We start from the raw sequence: 17,349 nt of genomic DNA, 5'->3' as shown, positions 1-17,349 counted from the left end.
AACCAGAGGAAGGTGACCCCTTTCCATACCCAGCTGGGGAGGGTCAGTGTCCCGCACCCCTCGTTCCACTCCCCAGGACTCCCTTCACCGCCCAACAGTTCCCAAGCCCCGGACCAACCTCGCCTCGGCCGCCGCCCTCTCAGAGAACGAGCCGGTAGCCTCGGGGTCTGGGTCCCACTCGCGCTCCCACCGCCTGCTCGCGCCCCGGAACCTGGCCACATCCGCCAGCTCCCCTCCAGTGGGCGGAAAGAAGACCCACCACGCAGCCCGCAAAGTTTGCGTGCGTCTGCGCCCTGCCCGGAACTCTCGCAGGGTCCACCTCGCCAGCCCCGCGGCTCCTCTGGTTCCCCCGACGCTCCCGGGCTCGCACCACCTACCGCGGCCCGGGGAGAGGGTGCCGAGGGTTGGGAGGAGAAGGGAGCAGAGCAAGCCCCTCCTTTCCCCATTCTCCGCCCCCAGCTTTCTGGAAAGGGGTGCACGCAGCCCCCGGGTCGGGGCCGCAGACCCCTTCCTACCTCCGGCGTGAGGACGCGGCTACACACCGTGCGCCCGGTCCAGCTCCCGGTTAGCCCTCGCCGCCGCTGCCGCCCCCCTCTTTCCTCCCAGCCCTGCTCGGCCGGCCCCCGCTCATGAATGATTTATGAGTCGGCTTCGGGGACCACCGGGATGGCTTCCGGAGAGGCCGCCCCGCTGCCCCGCTGCCCCGCTGCCCCGCGCGCCGGCCAGACCCCGGGACGGAGCGGGTCCGGAAAGGCGCCTGCCTTGGAGGCGCGCCGGCGAGGCCCAGGGTGCCCTTGGGGACGTGTTGCGGCCTCCCCAGCTCCCGGGCGGGACTTGCGGATGAGGCTGCCGCAATGCACTGCTTCCTGAAATGTACTCACCCGCGGCGGGAGAGCTGAGCGCGCAGCCAGGTGGCGGGTGGGGACTGGCTCGGTACTTTAGAGGTAGCTAATCCTGGAGTTCGGCCCGCGCGCTCCCGGTTGGACCAGCTAAGCAGCTTCGCCACGATACCCCGGGGCACCCACTGGGACCTAGCTGCATCCATTTCCTGGGGCTAGAGCCCCGCTCAACCGAGCACGTCCCTCCCACAGGACCCAGGCCTCCTTGAGGCAGGCTGAGCGGTCTACTTGGAACGCCGCTCCTCTTCTAAAAACTTCGCATCTCTCTGGTTCCACCTCAGACCTGCCTTGGTTGACTCCCTCTGCCGCTTTAGACGCTTCTAATGCCAGTTTCCAAGACTTAAAAAAAAAAAAAAATTACTCAAATAAAACAAAACCCCAATTATTTGGTTCGTTAGCGTGTACCAATCGTAATGCTAGTGGCTGGAGCTATAAAACCGGCAAAAAGCAGCCCTTGCTCCCATGTACGTACACAGGCATCCACTATAGCTCCAAGCACACGGAGCTTTCATTACTCCTTTCATATCGGTCTCTTGGCTGTGCGTTGCCTGCCATCCCCTCAAGCTGAGGGGTGGGGACCTTCTGCCACAAGCAACCACTCCCTCTTCTAACTGTGCTCACCTCACTCCTCACTCACTACTTCCTATCTTGAGTGGACAGTACTCTCTGGTAGGAAAAATAAGACTAATGGAAGAAAAGCACCTTCCGGAAGTTAGCACACAGTAGGTGTTTAATGTTTGTGATATGGATGGGTTGATGGATGCATGGAAGGATGGACAGACTGACAGTTGAATGATGGACAGGAAGGTTAACTCAACAGCTCTTTCACTTACCCCAGAATCTAGCATAAAACAGGTGCTCGAAAGGGCATTATTTTTGCTTGATTTAAATTTAAACTGATCTTGAATGTGCATATTTCCTGGATAAATGCTAGTTCAGGAAACTTCTGAAAACTGCACTACAGGCATGCAAAGTTAGATGGTGCCCTGAGACATCTAATCAGGCCTGCTGTTTCTTCGTCTGAAAGTGGTCAGGGCCTCTGCTTGAACACCTCCAGAGGCCCCAGCACTTCTGCTCAAGGGCAGCCCTCTCTGGGTGGGGCCCAGAGGTGAGTTCTTCCCTCCTGAGGGCAGCCAGCTCTGCCCTGCCTCAAATTTTGGCCCTGTCCCTTTTCACCACTGTGACTTTGGCTGCTTAATCTCACTGAGCCTGGTTCCTTGTCTGCCGAGTAAAAATAATTATGCCTCAGGAAGCTCATTTTTACTCCTAATAATAATGATGATGATGGGGCTTCCCTGGTGGCGCAGTGGTTGAGAGTCCGCCTGCCGATGCAGGGGACACGGGTTCGTGCCCCGGTCCGGGAAGGTCCCACATGCTGCGGATCAGCTGGGCCCGTGAGCCATGGCCACTGAGCTTGGGCGTCCGGGGCCTGTGCTCTGCAACGGGAGATGCCACAGCAGTGAGAGGCCCGTGTACAGCAAAAACAAAACAAAACAAAAAAAAGTCCAGGCAAAATGGAAGAGGTTTTCATCTCAGTTTGAACCGTTGTTCCGAAAAATAAGGTCTGGGTACTTCCCTGGGAACGCACACTAGGTAGCGAGAGCCACTGAGAGCAGCTCAGGAAACTGCCAGCAGAAAACCCAAGACGGCTCCCGACCCAACAGCCCCATCAGCGTAAAACGGAGTCTGTGTTTAAAAGGAAATTATAGGACCTCGTTTCTGGAGATGGGGCCCATTAATCTGCATTTTTAACGTGCTCCCCTGGTGACAGATTCTTAGACAACTAAGGTTCGAGAGCCAGCACTCTTCCTGAGTTCCCTCCTGGCTAATCCATGCCAATTTCCAAAGGCACCTCCATCTTCCCAAACACAACTGCAGAACAACAGACGTGAGGCAAAAGCACCCCAAACGCCCTTCTTGTATCACATTGAACTGATCTAGCCCAACAGCTTGGTGGAGTCCCTGACTTCCTCATCTTCTCCGTACCCTTGGAGTCTGGCGCACAGCAGGCACTCAATAAGGATGGCTGACATCAAATTGTGGCAGGTAGAGAGAAGACTGACACAAAATGGTCACGTTGACCTATTTCAGAGGTGGTCAAGCACCTCTTTATGAGCAGTCTACAGCCCACGGGAGGGAGGTGTTGGATTGCTTGTAGCTGTTTCCTCCAACACAGGGAGCAGACTGCCTCCTCACTGGATTCATCCATGGCGGAACAACTGGTCTACCACTCTGGGGGGCCATACTTTCAGCTGCAATCCTCAACTTAGCAGGCTTTGGAAATCGCTCCCTTGGGGCCTCTCCCCTCAAACAGGCACTAGACTAATCACTAAGGTAGGTTCACCATTTTCTGGTTTATGGGATGAAGATTCCTGGATTCCATCCAAATACACTGAGTTCGAACTGGGAAAGGGACCCAAGAACACGAATTTTAAGCAAATACCTCACAGGACTCTGAGCCTGGGGTCCAGAGATCGGCATTTCCATGAACACTGGATTAAAAGCAAATACGATGACCATCCAGCTTCATTTCTTCTCTACTTTCTCTTTTTGATGGAATTCTTTTAAATTGCAATTCCTACATGCACTTAAGTCTTAATAAGAGAGCATTCAATTTGATGCTGACATACAAAGAAAGCTACTTTAAAGCATAAAAGCTATACACAACGTTTCTTATCTGGTTTCAGATCCTTTAGCTTTAGCTTTCTCCCCAAATAAATCACATAGAATGAAGGGAGAGCTGAGGCAAAGAGAGAAAGAGGTGTATTATTGAATTTCATACTAATATTCAGGCAAAGCTCATCAACGCCAACAACCTTTAGGCAAAGCTCACCAATGCCAGTATCGCATAATACAAAGAGATTTTGCATATAATAAAACAACGACCACCATACAATAATAACCACCTTAATGGCTTTTCCAATAATAAAATTTAAGCTAAATCAGAGAGAAGGACTTTTTAAAAATAATTTGAAAAGAATGCACAGGGCTTCATTTAGAAAGAACACCTGGTGCTTTCACGGTAGGTATGGATTCTCTCACACTAAGTTACCAGCAAATGGTGAGCTGCCTTTTTAACACTACTCTAATAATAAACACAGGAGCAACTGAGAGAATCCCAACAGTAACAGAGAGTAGTATGTAACCAGTTTTGCAAAAATAACAATTTCCCACTAAATATAACATGACATGAAAACAAATTTAAAACACTGTAAGCTTAAATGTGCCCTTAGCAAGGGTAAAATTTTGAGGAGAAATGCGAGATAGTAAAATACAGACTTGTGCAAGCTGCTCTTAACATAAGCAATTAAGTCTTGGTTTTTAAACAAGCAGAAAGTAATGATTTTTCTTTTCTTGTTACCAGATTTCAAGTTCTTCTATCAGCATTTTTCTTCTGACCAGCAATTACAATAAAATAAAGTTAAATAAAGAGGAACTTCACTTGTTTTTTAAAAGCATTTATAGAAATCAAGTCAGAGAGAGAAAATATTTTTCAAAGGTTAACTTCAGAATGATCTCTCTTCCTTGGTACCTGCAGACGATGGGCATCTGAACTCTTCCAAATACCAAAAATGCCGTCACAAAAATAAAGAATTAAAAAATAGGGCAGACTTTGGGAGACTACAACAATGCAGTCAACACTGAGACAGGTTCCCCAGAGAAAAGCCTTCTGCTTCAGTGTGCCCCTGCAGAGCAAGTTGCTGGCTAAGGAGTTTCAGGAGAGGGTGAGGGAGGAGCTCATCACAGCCCATTAAGAACTCTGACCCCTCCTCCCTCACACTCAGCAACTACAAGAAAGAATACTGGCTGGTCTTGGTAGGGCTCAGTGGGTATCCAGTGTAAATGGTTGAGCCTCGGGAAGACCCAATGTAAGACTGGGTGGCAAATTGCTGTTGGTACTGAGCAGGGGCCACGCTGGCACAAGTGAGCAGACTGGGCCCAACACTGACAGGGACCTGGTGCACCAGAGTGCTAGGGTGGGTGGTATATGCTGCAGCATGCCTTGAGGAGCCCTGCGGGGAGAAGAGATGAGCAATGGAGCTGGTGGAGCCCAATGCAGCAGCAGAAGTGGGGGCAGCATACGTATACAGGTGAGGCTGGCTTGGCAGGTGAGCAGGGGCTGGGGCCAGGTGTGGGTGCCCGGTCGAATGTAGTGGGCTGCCATGCTGGAAGGCGTAAGGGGCTTGGGAGAGTGGGGTCACAAACGCCTGCTGCCTGCGGGGGGCAGGGTTGCTGCTTCTCTCCTGTGAGCTTGGAGCTGACGATGACTGCTGGTTCTGGCTAAGGTTGAGTGGCTGTGCTGCGCCGGTCCCCCCACGCTGAGCTCGATATCCTGTGGGGGTGATACAGCATCCAGATGACTGCCCGCTCACTGAAGCCACTGGCTTGGTCTCACTGCTCAGGAGACCTGAGGCCTGGGTTGCTACAGTACAGTCACCAAGCTGAGTTTTCAGTGGAGGTACAATGATGGTGCGGGTGCCGGTGCCATCCCCCACGACTCTGCCGGGACCCTCCGGAAGGGGTCCACTATTGCCCCGGAGAGCACTCAGGGTATCAGTGGAATATGGGCTGCTCAAGGAAGAATCAGAGTCTGGAGAATCATTGACAGTGACATAACTGATGACATTAGACCTTGCCTTCAGGCCAGAGCTATTGGGCTTATATTTGTTGTCCTCTTCCTCATCAGTGTCACTGCGGATAGTGATGACACTCACAGGAGGGCTGGGAGTATCTGGAATGATGATTGGCTGATGCTGATCTTGTACAGGGACTAGGGAATTATAAGAAGATGTGGTACGGAGGGGGCTACTCCCAACCAGAGAATAGACTTGAGAAGGCAGAACATCCAGAGAGGACTTAGAAGAGACTGCAGCAGACTGCTTATTCTTCTTTGAAGGGAGGAAACTGGATTCTTGTTGTCTGACAATATGGGCAACGCCAACATTCAGGGGCTGAGCAGTGGCCAATGTCACATGGTTAGTCAGCAAGGACGGCTGCTGCATAATAGTGCTGTACTGGTTGCCATCAGAGTGGGCATTCCTCCAGTCTGTGAGCTGCTGGCCACCACCCATGGCCTCTGGAATCACTGCAGTGGGCTGGACTGAGTTGTGTAGAGCTACCCCAGGCAACTGTTGCCAAGTTGAAGGCAGGAGAATTTGTTGGGTTCCTCCGGGCCAAGCCTGCAGTACAGCGGCAGTCTGTTCAACCAGCGCCGGCCGGCTTGCTGCGCAGCTCAGAGTAAAGGGCACCGCATACTGCGGTGTGATGGTGGCTACTTGAGGGTGGAGACTTGCTACCATTAGTGGTGTACAGCTTCCCTGTGGAAGAACTCCCGACTGTCTCTGTGGTGGCTGAGCAGCTGGTGCCTGGGGTACAATGGGCACAGCATTATCCATCCTCACAGGGAATCCAGAATGCTTTGTTGTTGCTTGTAGTCCAGTTTGAAAAGCAGGTGGACAGACGATAAATGTTTGTTGGAATGGATCTGTCTGAGTGCAAATATGGGTGGTTCCAGGCTGCAAGCAAACACCCTGCTGGGCAACTCCAGGAACTGGTGCTGCAGATGATGGGTACAAAGCCGACTGGTACTTTAGCAGTGAGACATCTGAATTAGCCAGAGAAAGAGTAGCAGCTGCTGCAGTCGAACTGGAAGCTAGAACACTGGCCTGATTGTGCACGGTATTAAGTTGGTTGCTGAAGCTCATGGTTAGATTTGTGCTTGTATTTGGGGCAACATGCGTGGTGAAGGGACTCTTGATCTGACTCACTGTATCATACATGTGAACCCTCCGTTTGCAGATCTCCATGTTCTGAAAACAAGACTTAACATGATTGCCATGTGGAAAATCCAGAAGGTGAGTCATTGTCACAAACTGATGGTTAAGAGTTTTCAGAGGAGTAATTCTCTTATCCGCATCAATTGTTAGCAGTTTTTTTAACAGATCAATGTATTCTCTTCGATCCGCCTTCTCTGCCAACATATCTGTTCCCTCTAAGTCTGTGGACATGTTCACCTGAGCCATATCATCTAAACAATTAAAAATGTACTTTCGAGCTTCTTTTGATTTGATCCCAGTCTCCAATTCATGTTCTTCAGGTGTCTTAAGCCTCCACAGTGGGTACCCCAAAGTAGGATCTCTGTTGAAAAACCTGGTTGTTTTGGTTCCGGCACTGAGAAGATACTCAGCTGGCAGGCCTTGTGTTTGTGAAATGTAACGAATCTGATCATATTCTGAAGCACCAGGATAAAGAGGCCGCCCCAGGAACAGCTCAGCTATCACACAGCCCAATGACCACATATCAATAGCTTCACAAAATGGTAATCCAAGAATAATTTCAGGGGCTCTGTAGTAACGTGACTGTAAGTAGGCTGAGCACACAGCTTTGGAAACGTGACTAGCAGAACCAAAGTCAATGACCTTCACTCGGTAGGGTTGGCGCACTGGATCGACCAGCATTATGTTTTCAGGCTTAAGGTCAGTGTGAATTAGACCAAGGCTCTTGAGCTTCATCAGGGCTGTGGCCACCTGCTGCAAGATGGGTCTGATGTACTTGAGTGGCAGTGGGCTAAACTTGTTCTGCTTTAGAAAATCATATAAGTTCTGCTCCAGCATCTCGAACACAAGGCAGGTATGATTCTTATGCTGAAAGCACTCATAAGAACGGACAAAATTATACTCATCGGCATTTTCACTGCTTAGGCGGGAAAGGATGCTCACTTCAATCTGTCCTTGCCTGGCATAGGAGGGGTGGTTCTTCAAGATTTTAATAGCCACAATTTCCTTGGTGCTCCGCTTCCAGCACTTAGCCACCTGTCCAAATGTGCCCCGGCCTAAGAACTCCAAGACTTCATAGCTGTTTGTCCTAGAGCAAAGGATCTCATGCTGGACCAGCTGGTAATCCCCTTCTCCACTGGAACTGCTACTCTTCGTGGTCACAGTGGTGGTCGTGGCAGAAGCACCCACCACAGTCCTGTTTTGCAGCACGAGGGGGGGATGTTCTTCTATGATTTGCACGCTACCGTTGCTGTCAAATTCCTCACTTTTTCTTTTCAATCCACATTTTTGATATGGCTCAAGCAAAGAAACGTTGCTTCTGTGAGTCAGGGTCTGGCTGCTTTGGAAGGTTGATGTAGCAGCACTGGCAGAGCTATCAGCAGCTGTGACAACAATATGCTCCACTACAAGAGCTGGGAGGAGGAGGCCCTGGTCGTAAGCAGGGATGTTGAAATTTGCTACCTGGTGAGAAGAGCTGGTTTGCCCTTGTGTGGCTGGGAGGGTTTTGCTGTGGGTATAGTATTTGTCGTTGCTGCTCTGTCCAGAAACATCCCAACCAGAAGCCTCTATTTTCAGTTTCTTTGCACTGCAGAAGGCACTCGACGACACTGATGGCGGGGGGAACACCTCCAGCTGTGATGCCATACCGCCGGTGTGTCTGGTTCTCAGCCGCCAGCTGGGGCTGCAGTGAGAAGGCGGAGGAGGAGACGAGATCCGGGGCCCTGCCGCTGGGTCATCATATCCCCCGCGCGAGCCGGCCCGGGCCCCGGCCCCCGCCCACCGGAGCCTACCCGTGCCCATCTCACGGGGGGAGCGCCCCCAGCCTCCTTCCAGCTCCGCTGCTCGGCCTCTCGCCGCCGCCGCCGCCGCCGCCGCCGCCTCAGCACCGCGCGCTCCCGCCTCAGTCTCTCGCTGCCGTCCGGGGCCACCGCCGGGCCCCCTCTTGAAGGAATTTTTGAAGGAATTTCTTTTAAAAGGATCTGTGTAGGTGCTATCTAGGGTTTTGCGGGGTGGGAGGGCAGATGGGAACTGCCCAACTTCTGAGCCCACCTTTGTGAGTTCTGGGAGTGGCAGCCCTGCCTCCCATTGTGAGGTCAGCTGAGGTGCCCAAACTGAGCCCAGGCTCAGCCAATCAGATGCTTACTCCTGGGCTTGTGCATGAGACACACTGAGGCAGAGGCAGTTTCCACGTCATCCTAGCAATGATGTCAACATGCCAGCAGCCACAGCCAGAGTCTAATGGTGGCAGCCGTGGCCATACACCCATCAGGGGTCCTGTTGCATGTCCTGAGTCCCACTCCTCCGGGCTCCCAAGCCTGGCTAGCCAGCCTTTCTGTCACTTCGCTAAGCCACCCAGTATCCAGTCCCTTTTTTTTTTTTTTTTTGCTAAAATTACCCAGAATTGGCTTCTGTCATTTTTAACAATGCATCCTGACCTTGATCAAATCTCAGAGCGAACTCTTGTCCCTGCAAAACTGATTTTCTTCATATTTTAAACAGTCCCGACGACACAATATTTGGTTTAAAGTTTTATTATTTTCAACCTATCCTTTGATGCACTTTGCTTCACCTTACTAGATACACAGAAATAGTCCAGCGTGGAACTCATAAGGAAGTTCATTAAAAAATAATGGGATACATTAAGAAAACAAAACTAAACTAAAGGGCGCTGCTGCAGCGACCAGAGTCCTGGCTTTCGAGACTGGGGAGTCTCTAGCCCCGCTGATGAGCTCTGTGACAGCAGTTGCTTACAATCTCCACGCTTTCCCTTGTGCTAGTCTGTAAAATGGTGTTTTAAATAGTGTCGGAGGGTTGGAAATAGAATAGGGACAACGCCTGGCACACACACACAACTGGCCGTCGATTGAGGGTCTGGACTGCCCCTGCGAACGGCAATATCCTCAACTCTACCGTGGCCGCCAGGCTCACCCTGACAGGCAGAACAGCTTCCAGAACATTGAAGGAGGAAACTCACAAATGAGTGAGAAAAGTAACTTCACACACATTGAATAATAGGAAGTTGCTGATAGTCAAGCCTTTTGAAAATGGCAATTTCATATGGTCCAAGCAACCAAAGAACAGCAGCTGTTTGGGTCTCCAAGTGGGTCTCTGTTGGGATGGGGGGAGGGGACGTTCAAGGACCTCAATCACACCTGCTTGTGTTAACAAAGATCTGCCGCCTCTCTCAGAAACCCGGGAAAACCTTCCTCCTGCCCGGGCAGGAGCAAGGTCAGCAGCCGCCGCGGGCTACAGGCGCAACCTGTTGCTACGGAAAGCTGGTGGCGCCGCTTCCCCAGCCTTCCCCTCCAACCCACCGCCAGGCCCGGGCCGCTCCTGCCCTCGCTCCCTCCGCGCCAGGAACCTTTCCCCGCCTGCGGGACAAAGGATGGGCGGCAAGGCGGGCGCGGGAAACCAGGAGACTCGAGGAATCCGCCGTCGCCTGGGGGAGGGGGTTGCCGGAGTAACTTGGCTGCAGCGAGAGAGTCGGCGCCGGTTCCCCGCCGAGGCGCGGGTTGGCTTGGACTGGGCTCGCCGTCCTAAGCCGTGTGCCGCAGGGCCCCCTGATCGCATCCCCCGACGCTCTCGGAGAGGGCTTTCGAGGAAACTGACCTCGGGCCCCCGACTCTCCCGCACCGCGAAGCTCCTCCTCTGTCCACGCTTCCCTTTGTTGTCCTGGCCCGCGCCTCACCCAGCGGGGTGCGCCTCCATCACCCCGTTCTCCATCAGGCAATCGCCAAAAGTCCCCGCGCTGTCCACCCAAAGCGGACCAGGGGGATGCATCAAGCCAGGGGTGCGTGCGCGCGCTCCCAGATGGGCAAGGCGATAAGGCCTCCCGTGGCACCCCCCAGAGCCCCGCTCCTGTGATGGTCGTTTGCACCGCGTACTTCTTTTAGCAAACCAGAGGAAGGTGACCCCTTTCCATACCCAGCTGGGGAGGGTCAGTGTCCCGCACCCCTCGTTCCACTCCCCAGGACTCCCTTCACCGCCCAACAGTTCCCAAGCCCCGGACCAACCTCGCCTCGTCCGCCGCCCTCTCAGAGAACGAGCCGGTAGCCTCGGGGTCTGGGTCCCACTCGCGCTCCCACCGCCTGCTCGCGCCCCGGAACCTGGCCACATCCGCCAGCTCCCCTCCAGTGGGCGGAAAGAAGACCCACCACGCAGCCCGCAAAGTTTGCGTGCGTCTGCGCCCTGCCCGGAACTCTCGCAGGGTCCACCTCGCCAGCCCCGCGGCTCCTCTGGTTCCCCCGACGCTCCCGGGCTCGCACCACCTACCGCGGCCCGGGGAGAGGGTGCCGAGGGTTGGGAGGAGAAGGGAGCAGAGCAAGCCCCTCCTTTCCCCATTCTCCGCCCCCAGCTTTCTGGAAAGGGGTGCACGCAGCCCCCGGGTCGGGGCCGCAGACCCCTTCCTACCTCCGGCGTGAGGACGCGGCTACACACCGTGCGCCCGGTCCAGCTCCCGGTTAGCCCTCGCCGCCGCTGCCGCCCCCCTCTTTCCTCCCAGCCCTGCTCGGCCGGCCCCCGCTCATGAATGATTTATGAGTCGGCTTCGGGGACCACCGGGATGGCTTCCGGAGAGGCCGCCCCGCTGCCCCGCTGCCCCGCTGCCCCGCGCGCCGGCCAGACCCCGGGACGGAGCGGGTCCGGAAAGGCGCCTGCCTTGGAGGCGCGCCGGCGAGGCCCAGGGTGCCCTTGGGGACGTGTTGCGGCCTCCCCAGCTCCCGGGCGGGACTTGCGGATGAGGCTGCCGCAATGCACTGCTTCCTGAAATGTACTCACCCGCGGCGGGAGAGCTGAGCGCGCAGCCAGGTGGCGGGTGGGGACTGGCTCGGTACTTTAGAGGTAGCTAATCCTGGAGTTCGGCCCGCGCGCTCCCGGTTGGACCAGCTAAGCAGCTTCGCCACGATACCCCGGGGCACCCACTGGGACCTAGCTGCCTCCATTTCCTGGGGCTAGAGCCCCGCTCAACCGAGCACGTCCCTCCCACAGGACCCAGGCCTCCTTGAGGCAGGCTGAGCGGTCTACTTGGAACGCCGCTCCTCTTCTAAAAACTTCGCATCTCTCTGGTTCCACCTCAGACCTGCCTTGGTTGACTCCCTCTGCCGCTTTAGACGCTTCTAATGCCAGTTTCCAAGACTTAAAAAAAAAAAAATTACTCAAATAAAACAAAACCCCAATTATTTGGTTCGTTAGCGTGTACCAATCGTAATGCTAGTGGCTGGAGCTATAAAACCGGCAAAAAGCAGCCCTTGCTCCCATGTACGTACACAGGCATCCACTATAGCTCCAAGCACACGGAGCTTTCATTACTCCTTTCATATCGGTCTCTTGGCTGTGCGTTGCCTGCCATCCCCTCAAGCTGAGGGGTGGGGACCTTCTGCCACAAGCAACCACTCCCTCTTCTAACTGTGCTCACCTCACTCCTCACTCACTACTTCCTATCTTGAGTGGACAGTACTCTCTGGTAGGAAAAATAAGACTAATGGAAGAAAAGCACCTTCCGGAAGTTAGCACACAGTAGGTGTTTAATGTTTGTGATATGGATGGGTTGATGGATGCATGGAAGGATGGACAGACTGACAGTTGAATGATGGACAGGAAGGTTAACTCAACAGCTCTTTCACTTACCCCAGAATCTAGCATAAAACAGGTGCTCGAAAGGGCATTATTTTTGCTTGATTTAAATTTAAACTGATCTTGAATGTGCATATTTCCTGGATAAATGCTAGTTCAGGAAACTTCTGAAAACTGCACTACAGGCATACAAAGTTAGATGGTGCCCTGAGACATCTAATCAGGCCTGCTGTTTCTTCGTCTGAAAGTGGTCAGGGCCTCTGCTTGAACACCTCCAGAGGCCCCAGCACTTCTGCTCAAGGGCAGCCCTCTCTGGGTGGGGCCCAGAGGTGAGTTCTTCCCTCCTGAGGGCAGCCAGCTCTGCCCTGCCTCAAATTTTGGCCCTGTCCCTTTTCACCACTGTGACTTTGGCTGCTTAATCTCACTGAGCCTGGTTCCTTGTCTGCCGAGTAAAAATAATTATGCCTCAGGAAGCTCATTTTTACTCCTAATAATAATGATGATGATGGGGCTTCCCTGGTGGCGCAGTGGTTGAGAGTCCGCCTGCCGATGCAGGGGACACGGGTTCGTGCCCCGGTCCGGGAAGGTCCCACATGCTGCGGATCAGCTGGGCCTGTGAGCCATGGCCACTGAGCTTGGGCGTCCGGGGCCTGTGCTCTGCAACGGGAGATGCCACAGCAGTGAGAGGCCCGTGTACAGCAAAAACAAAACAAAACAAAAAAAAGTCCAGGCAAAATGGAAGAGGTTTTCATCTCAGTTTGAACCGTTGTTCCGAAAAATAAGGTCTGGGTACTTCCCTGGGAACGCACACTAGGTAGCGAGAGCCACTGAGAGCAGCTCAGGAAACTGCCAGCAGAAAACCCAAGACGGCTCCCGACCCAACAGCCCCATCAGCGTAAAACGGAGTCTGTGTTTAAAAGGAAATTATAGGACCTCGTTTCTGGAGATGGGGCCCATTAATCTGCATTTTTAACGTGCTCCCCTGGTGACAGATTCTTAGACAACTAAGGTTCGAGAGCCAGCACTCTTCCTGAGTTCCCTCCTGGCTAATCCATGCCAATTTCCAAAGGCACCTCCATCTTCCCAAACACAACTGCAGAACAACAGACGTGAGGCAAAAGCACCCCAAACGCCCTTCTTGTATCACATTGAACTGATCTAGCCCAACAGCTTGGTGGAGTCCCTGACTTCCTCATCTTCTCCGTACCCTTGGAGTCTGGCGCACAGCAGGCACTCAATAAGGATGGCTGACATCAAATTGTGGCAGGTAGAGAGAAGACTGACACAAAATGGTCACGTTGACCTATTTCAGAGGTGGTCAAGCACCTCTTTATGAGCAGTCTACAGCCCACGGGAGGGAGGTGTTGGATTGCTTGTAGCTGTTTCCTCCAACACAGGGAGCAGACTGCCTCCTCACTGGATTCATCCATGGCGGAACAACTGGTCTACCACTCTGGGGGGCCATACTTTCAGCTGCAATCCTCAACTTAGCAGGCTTTGGAAATCGCTCCCTTGGGGCCTCTCCCCTCAAACAGGCACTAGACTAATCACTAAGGTAGGTTCACCATTTTCTGGTTTATGGGATGAAGATTCCTGGATTCCATCCAAATACACTGAGTTCGAACTGGGAAAGGGACCCAAGAACACGAATTTTAAGCAAATACCTCACAGGACTCTGAGCCTGGGGTCCAGAGATCGGCATTTCCATGAACACTGGATTAAAAGCAAATACGATGACCATCCAGCTTCATTTCTTCTCTACTTTCTCTTTTTGATGGAATTCTTTTAAATTGCAATTCCTACATGCACTTAAGTCTTAATAAGAGAGCATTCAATTTGATGCTGACATACAAAGAAAGCTACTTTAAAGCATAAAAGCTATACACAACGTTTCTTATCTGGTTTCAGATCCTTTAGCTTTAGCTTTCTCCCCAAATAAATCACATAGAATGAAGGGAGAGCTGAGGCAAAGAGAGAAAGAGGTGTATTATTGAATTTCATACTAATATTCAGGCAAAGCTCATCAACGCCAACAACCTTTAGGCAAAGCTCACCAATGCCAGTATCGCATAATACAAAGAGATTTTGCATATAATAAAACAACGACCACCATACAATAATAACCACCTTAATGGCTTTTCCAATAATAAAATTTAAGCTAAATCAGAGAGAAGGACTTTTTAAAAATAATTTGAAAAGAATGCACAGGGCTTCATTTAGAAAGAACACCTGGTGCTTTCACGGTAGGTATGGATTCTCTCACACTAAGTTACCAGCAAATGGTGAGCTGCCTTTTTAACACTACTCTAATAATAAACACAGGAGCAACTGAGAGAATCCCAACAGTAACAGAGAGTAGTATGTAACCAGTTTTGCAAAAATAACAATTTCCCACTAAATATAACATGACATGAAAACAAATTTAAAACACTGTAAGCTTAAATGTGCCCTTAGCAAGGGTAAAATTTTGAGGAGAAATGCGAGATAGTAAAATACAGACTTGTGCAAGCTGCTCTTAACATAAGCAATTAAGTCTTGGTTTTTAAACAAGCAGAAAGTAATGATTTTTCTTTTCTTGTTACCAGATTTCAAGTTCTTCTATCAGCATTTTTCTTCTGACCAGCAATTACAATAAAATAAAGTTAAATAAAGAGGAACTTCACTTGTTTTTTAAAAGCATTTATAGAAATCAAGTCAGAGAGAGAAAATATTTTTCAAAGGTTAACTTCAGAATGATCTCTCTTCCTTGGTACCTGCAGACGATGGGCATCTGAACTCTTCCAAATACCAAAAATGCCGTCACAAAAATAAAGAATTAAAAAATAGGGCAGACTTTGGGAGACTACAACAATGCAGTCAACACTGAGACAGGTTCCCCAGAGAAAAGCCTTCTGCTTCAGTGTGCCCCTGCAGAGCAAGTTGCTGGCTAAGGAGTTTCAGGAGAGGGTGAGGGAGGAGCTCATCACAGCCCATTAAGAACTCTGACCCCTCCTCCCTCACACTCAGCAACTACAAGAAAGAATACTGGCTGGTCTTGGTAGGGCTCAGTGGGTATCCAGTGTAAATGGTTGAGCCTCGGGAAGACCCAATGTAAGACTGGGGGGCAAATTGCTGTTGGTACTGAGCAGGGGCCACGCTGGCACAAGTGAGCAGACTGGGCCCAACACTGACAGGGACCTGGTGCACCAGAGTGCTAGGGTGGGTGGTATATGCTGCAGCATGCCTTGAGGAGCCCTGCGGGGAGAAGAGATGAGCAATGGAGCTGGTGGAGCCCAATGCAGCAGCAGAAGTGGGGGCAGCATACGTATACAGGTGAGGCTGGCTTGGCAGGTGAGCAGGGGCTGGGGCCAGGTGTGGGTGCCCGGTCGAATGTAGTGGGCTGCCATGCTGGAAGGCGTAAGGGGCTTGGGAGAGTGGGGTCACAAACGCCTGCTGCCTGCGGGGGGCAGGGTTGCTGCTTCTCTCCTGTGAGCTTGGAGCTGACGATGACTGCTGGTTCTGGCTAAGGTTGAGTGGCTGTGCTGCGCCGGTCCCCCCACGCTGAGCTCGATATCCTGTGGGGGTGATACAGCATCCAGATGACTGCCCGCTCACTGAAGCCACTGGCTTGGTCTCACTGCTCAGGAGACCTGAGGCCTGGGTTGCTACAGTACAGTCACCAAGCTGAGTTTTCAGTGGAGGTACAATGATGGTGCGGGTGCCGGTGCCATCCCCCACGACTCTGCCGGGACCCTCCGGAAGGGGTCCACTATTGCCCCGGAGAGCACTCAGGGTATCAGTGGAATATGGGCTGCTCAAGGAAGAATCAGAGTCTGGAGAATCATTGACAGTGACATAACTGATGACATTAGACCTTGCCTTCAGGCCAGAGCTATTGGGCTTATATTTGTTGTCCTCTTCCTCATCAGTGTCACTGCGGATAGTGATGACACTCACAGGAGGGCTGGGAGTATCTGGAATGATGATTGGCTGATGCTGATCTTGTACAGGGACTAGGGAATTATAAGAAGATGTGGTACGGAGGGGGCTACTCCCAACCAGAGAATAGACTTGAGAAGGCAGAACATCCAGAGAGGACTTAGAAGAGACTGCAGCAGACTGCTTATTCTTCTTTGAAGGGAGGAAACTGGATTCTTGTTGTCTGACAATATGGGCAACGCCAACATTCAGGGGCTGAGCAGTGGCCAATGTCACATGGTTAGTCAGCAAGGACGGCTGCTGCATAATAGTGCTGTACTGGTTGCCATCAGAGTGGGCATTCCTCCAGTCTGTGAGCTGCTGGCCACCACCCATGGCCTCTGGAATCACTGCAGTGGGCTGGACTGAGTTGTGTAGAGCTACCCCAGGCAACTGTTGCCAAGTTGAAGGCAGGAGAATTTGTTGGGTTCCTCCGGGCCAAGCCTGCAGTACAGCGGCAGTCTGTTCAACCAGCGCCGGCCGGCTTGCTGCGCAGCTCAGAGTAAAGGGCACCGCATACTGCGGTGTGATGGTGGCTACTTGAGGGTGGAGACTTGCTACCATTAGTGGTGTACAGCTTCCCTGTGGAAGAACTCCCGACTGTCTCTGTGGTGGCTGAGCAGCTGGTGCCTGGGGTACAATGGGCACAGCATTATCCATCCTCACAGGGAATCCAGAATGCTTTGTTGTTGCTTGTAGTCCAGTTTGAAAAGCAGGTGGACAGACGATAAATGTTTGTTGGAATGGATCTGTCTGAGTGCAAATATGGGTGGTTCCAGGCTGCAAGCAAACACCCTGCTGGGCAACTCCAGGAACTGGTGCTGCAGATGATGGGTACAAAGCCGACTGGTACTTTAGCAGTGAGACATCTGAATTAGCCAGAGAAAGAGTAGCAGCTGCTGCAGTCGAACTGGAAGCTAGAACACTGGCCTGATTGTGCACGGTATTAAGTTGGTTGCTGAAGCTCATGGTTAGATTTGTGCTTGTATTTGGGGCAACATGCGTGGTGAAGGGACTCTTGATCTGACTCACTGTATCATACATGTGAACCCTCCGTTTTGCAGATCTCCATGTTCTGAAAACAAGACTTAAACATGATTGCCATGTGGAAAATCCAGAAGGTGAGTCATTGTCACAAACTGATG

At 52.1% G+C, this 17,349-nt stretch overlaps 2 protein-coding genes and 1 pseudogene across 5 annotated transcripts in view; all 3 read right to left on the bottom strand.

Moving 5' to 3' along the window:
• Nucleotides 1–17,349, bottom strand: part of PROM1 (prominin 1) — a 165,079-nt gene that overhangs the window by 122,058 nt on the left and 25,672 nt on the right. Inside the window, exon 1 of one of the 3 annotated variants that reach the window (XM_081226400.1) lies at nucleotides 882–957. The exons of the other annotated variants lie outside the window; for them this stretch is intronic. The gene's annotated coding sequence lies outside the window, so the exon portion shown is untranslated. Of the gene's footprint in view, nucleotides 1–881; nucleotides 958–17,349 lie in introns of those variants that run through there. 3 annotated transcript variants of the gene reach the window in all.
• Nucleotides 4,138–8,320, bottom strand: LOC308616119 (homeodomain-interacting protein kinase 1-like; the record flags this gene model as incomplete). Its single annotated transcript, XM_081232239.1, has 1 exon — nucleotides 4,138–8,320. One exon carries the CDS (start codon nucleotides 8,318–8,320, stop codon nucleotides 4,688–4,690), a length of 3,633 nt encoding a protein of 1,210 aa, XP_081088365.1. The 3' UTR covers nucleotides 4,138–4,687.
• Nucleotides 14,707–17,349, bottom strand: part of LOC308612508 (homeodomain-interacting protein kinase 1-like) — a 4,619-nt pseudogene continuing 1,976 nt past the window's right edge. The window contains exon 2 of the transcript in view: nucleotides 14,707–17,128. The product of the transcript in view is annotated as a homeodomain-interacting protein kinase 1-like (transcript). The remainder of the gene's footprint in view (nucleotides 17,129–17,349) is intronic.

The sequence above is a fragment of the Mesoplodon bidens genome (assembly GCF_964165515.1).
Source record: "Mesoplodon bidens genome assembly, chromosome: 1".
NCBI lineage: Eukaryota > Metazoa > Chordata > Mammalia > Artiodactyla > Ziphiidae > Mesoplodon > Mesoplodon bidens.
Note: the sequence above shows the minus strand (reverse complement) of the source record. Positions and strands in the feature narration are given on the sequence as shown.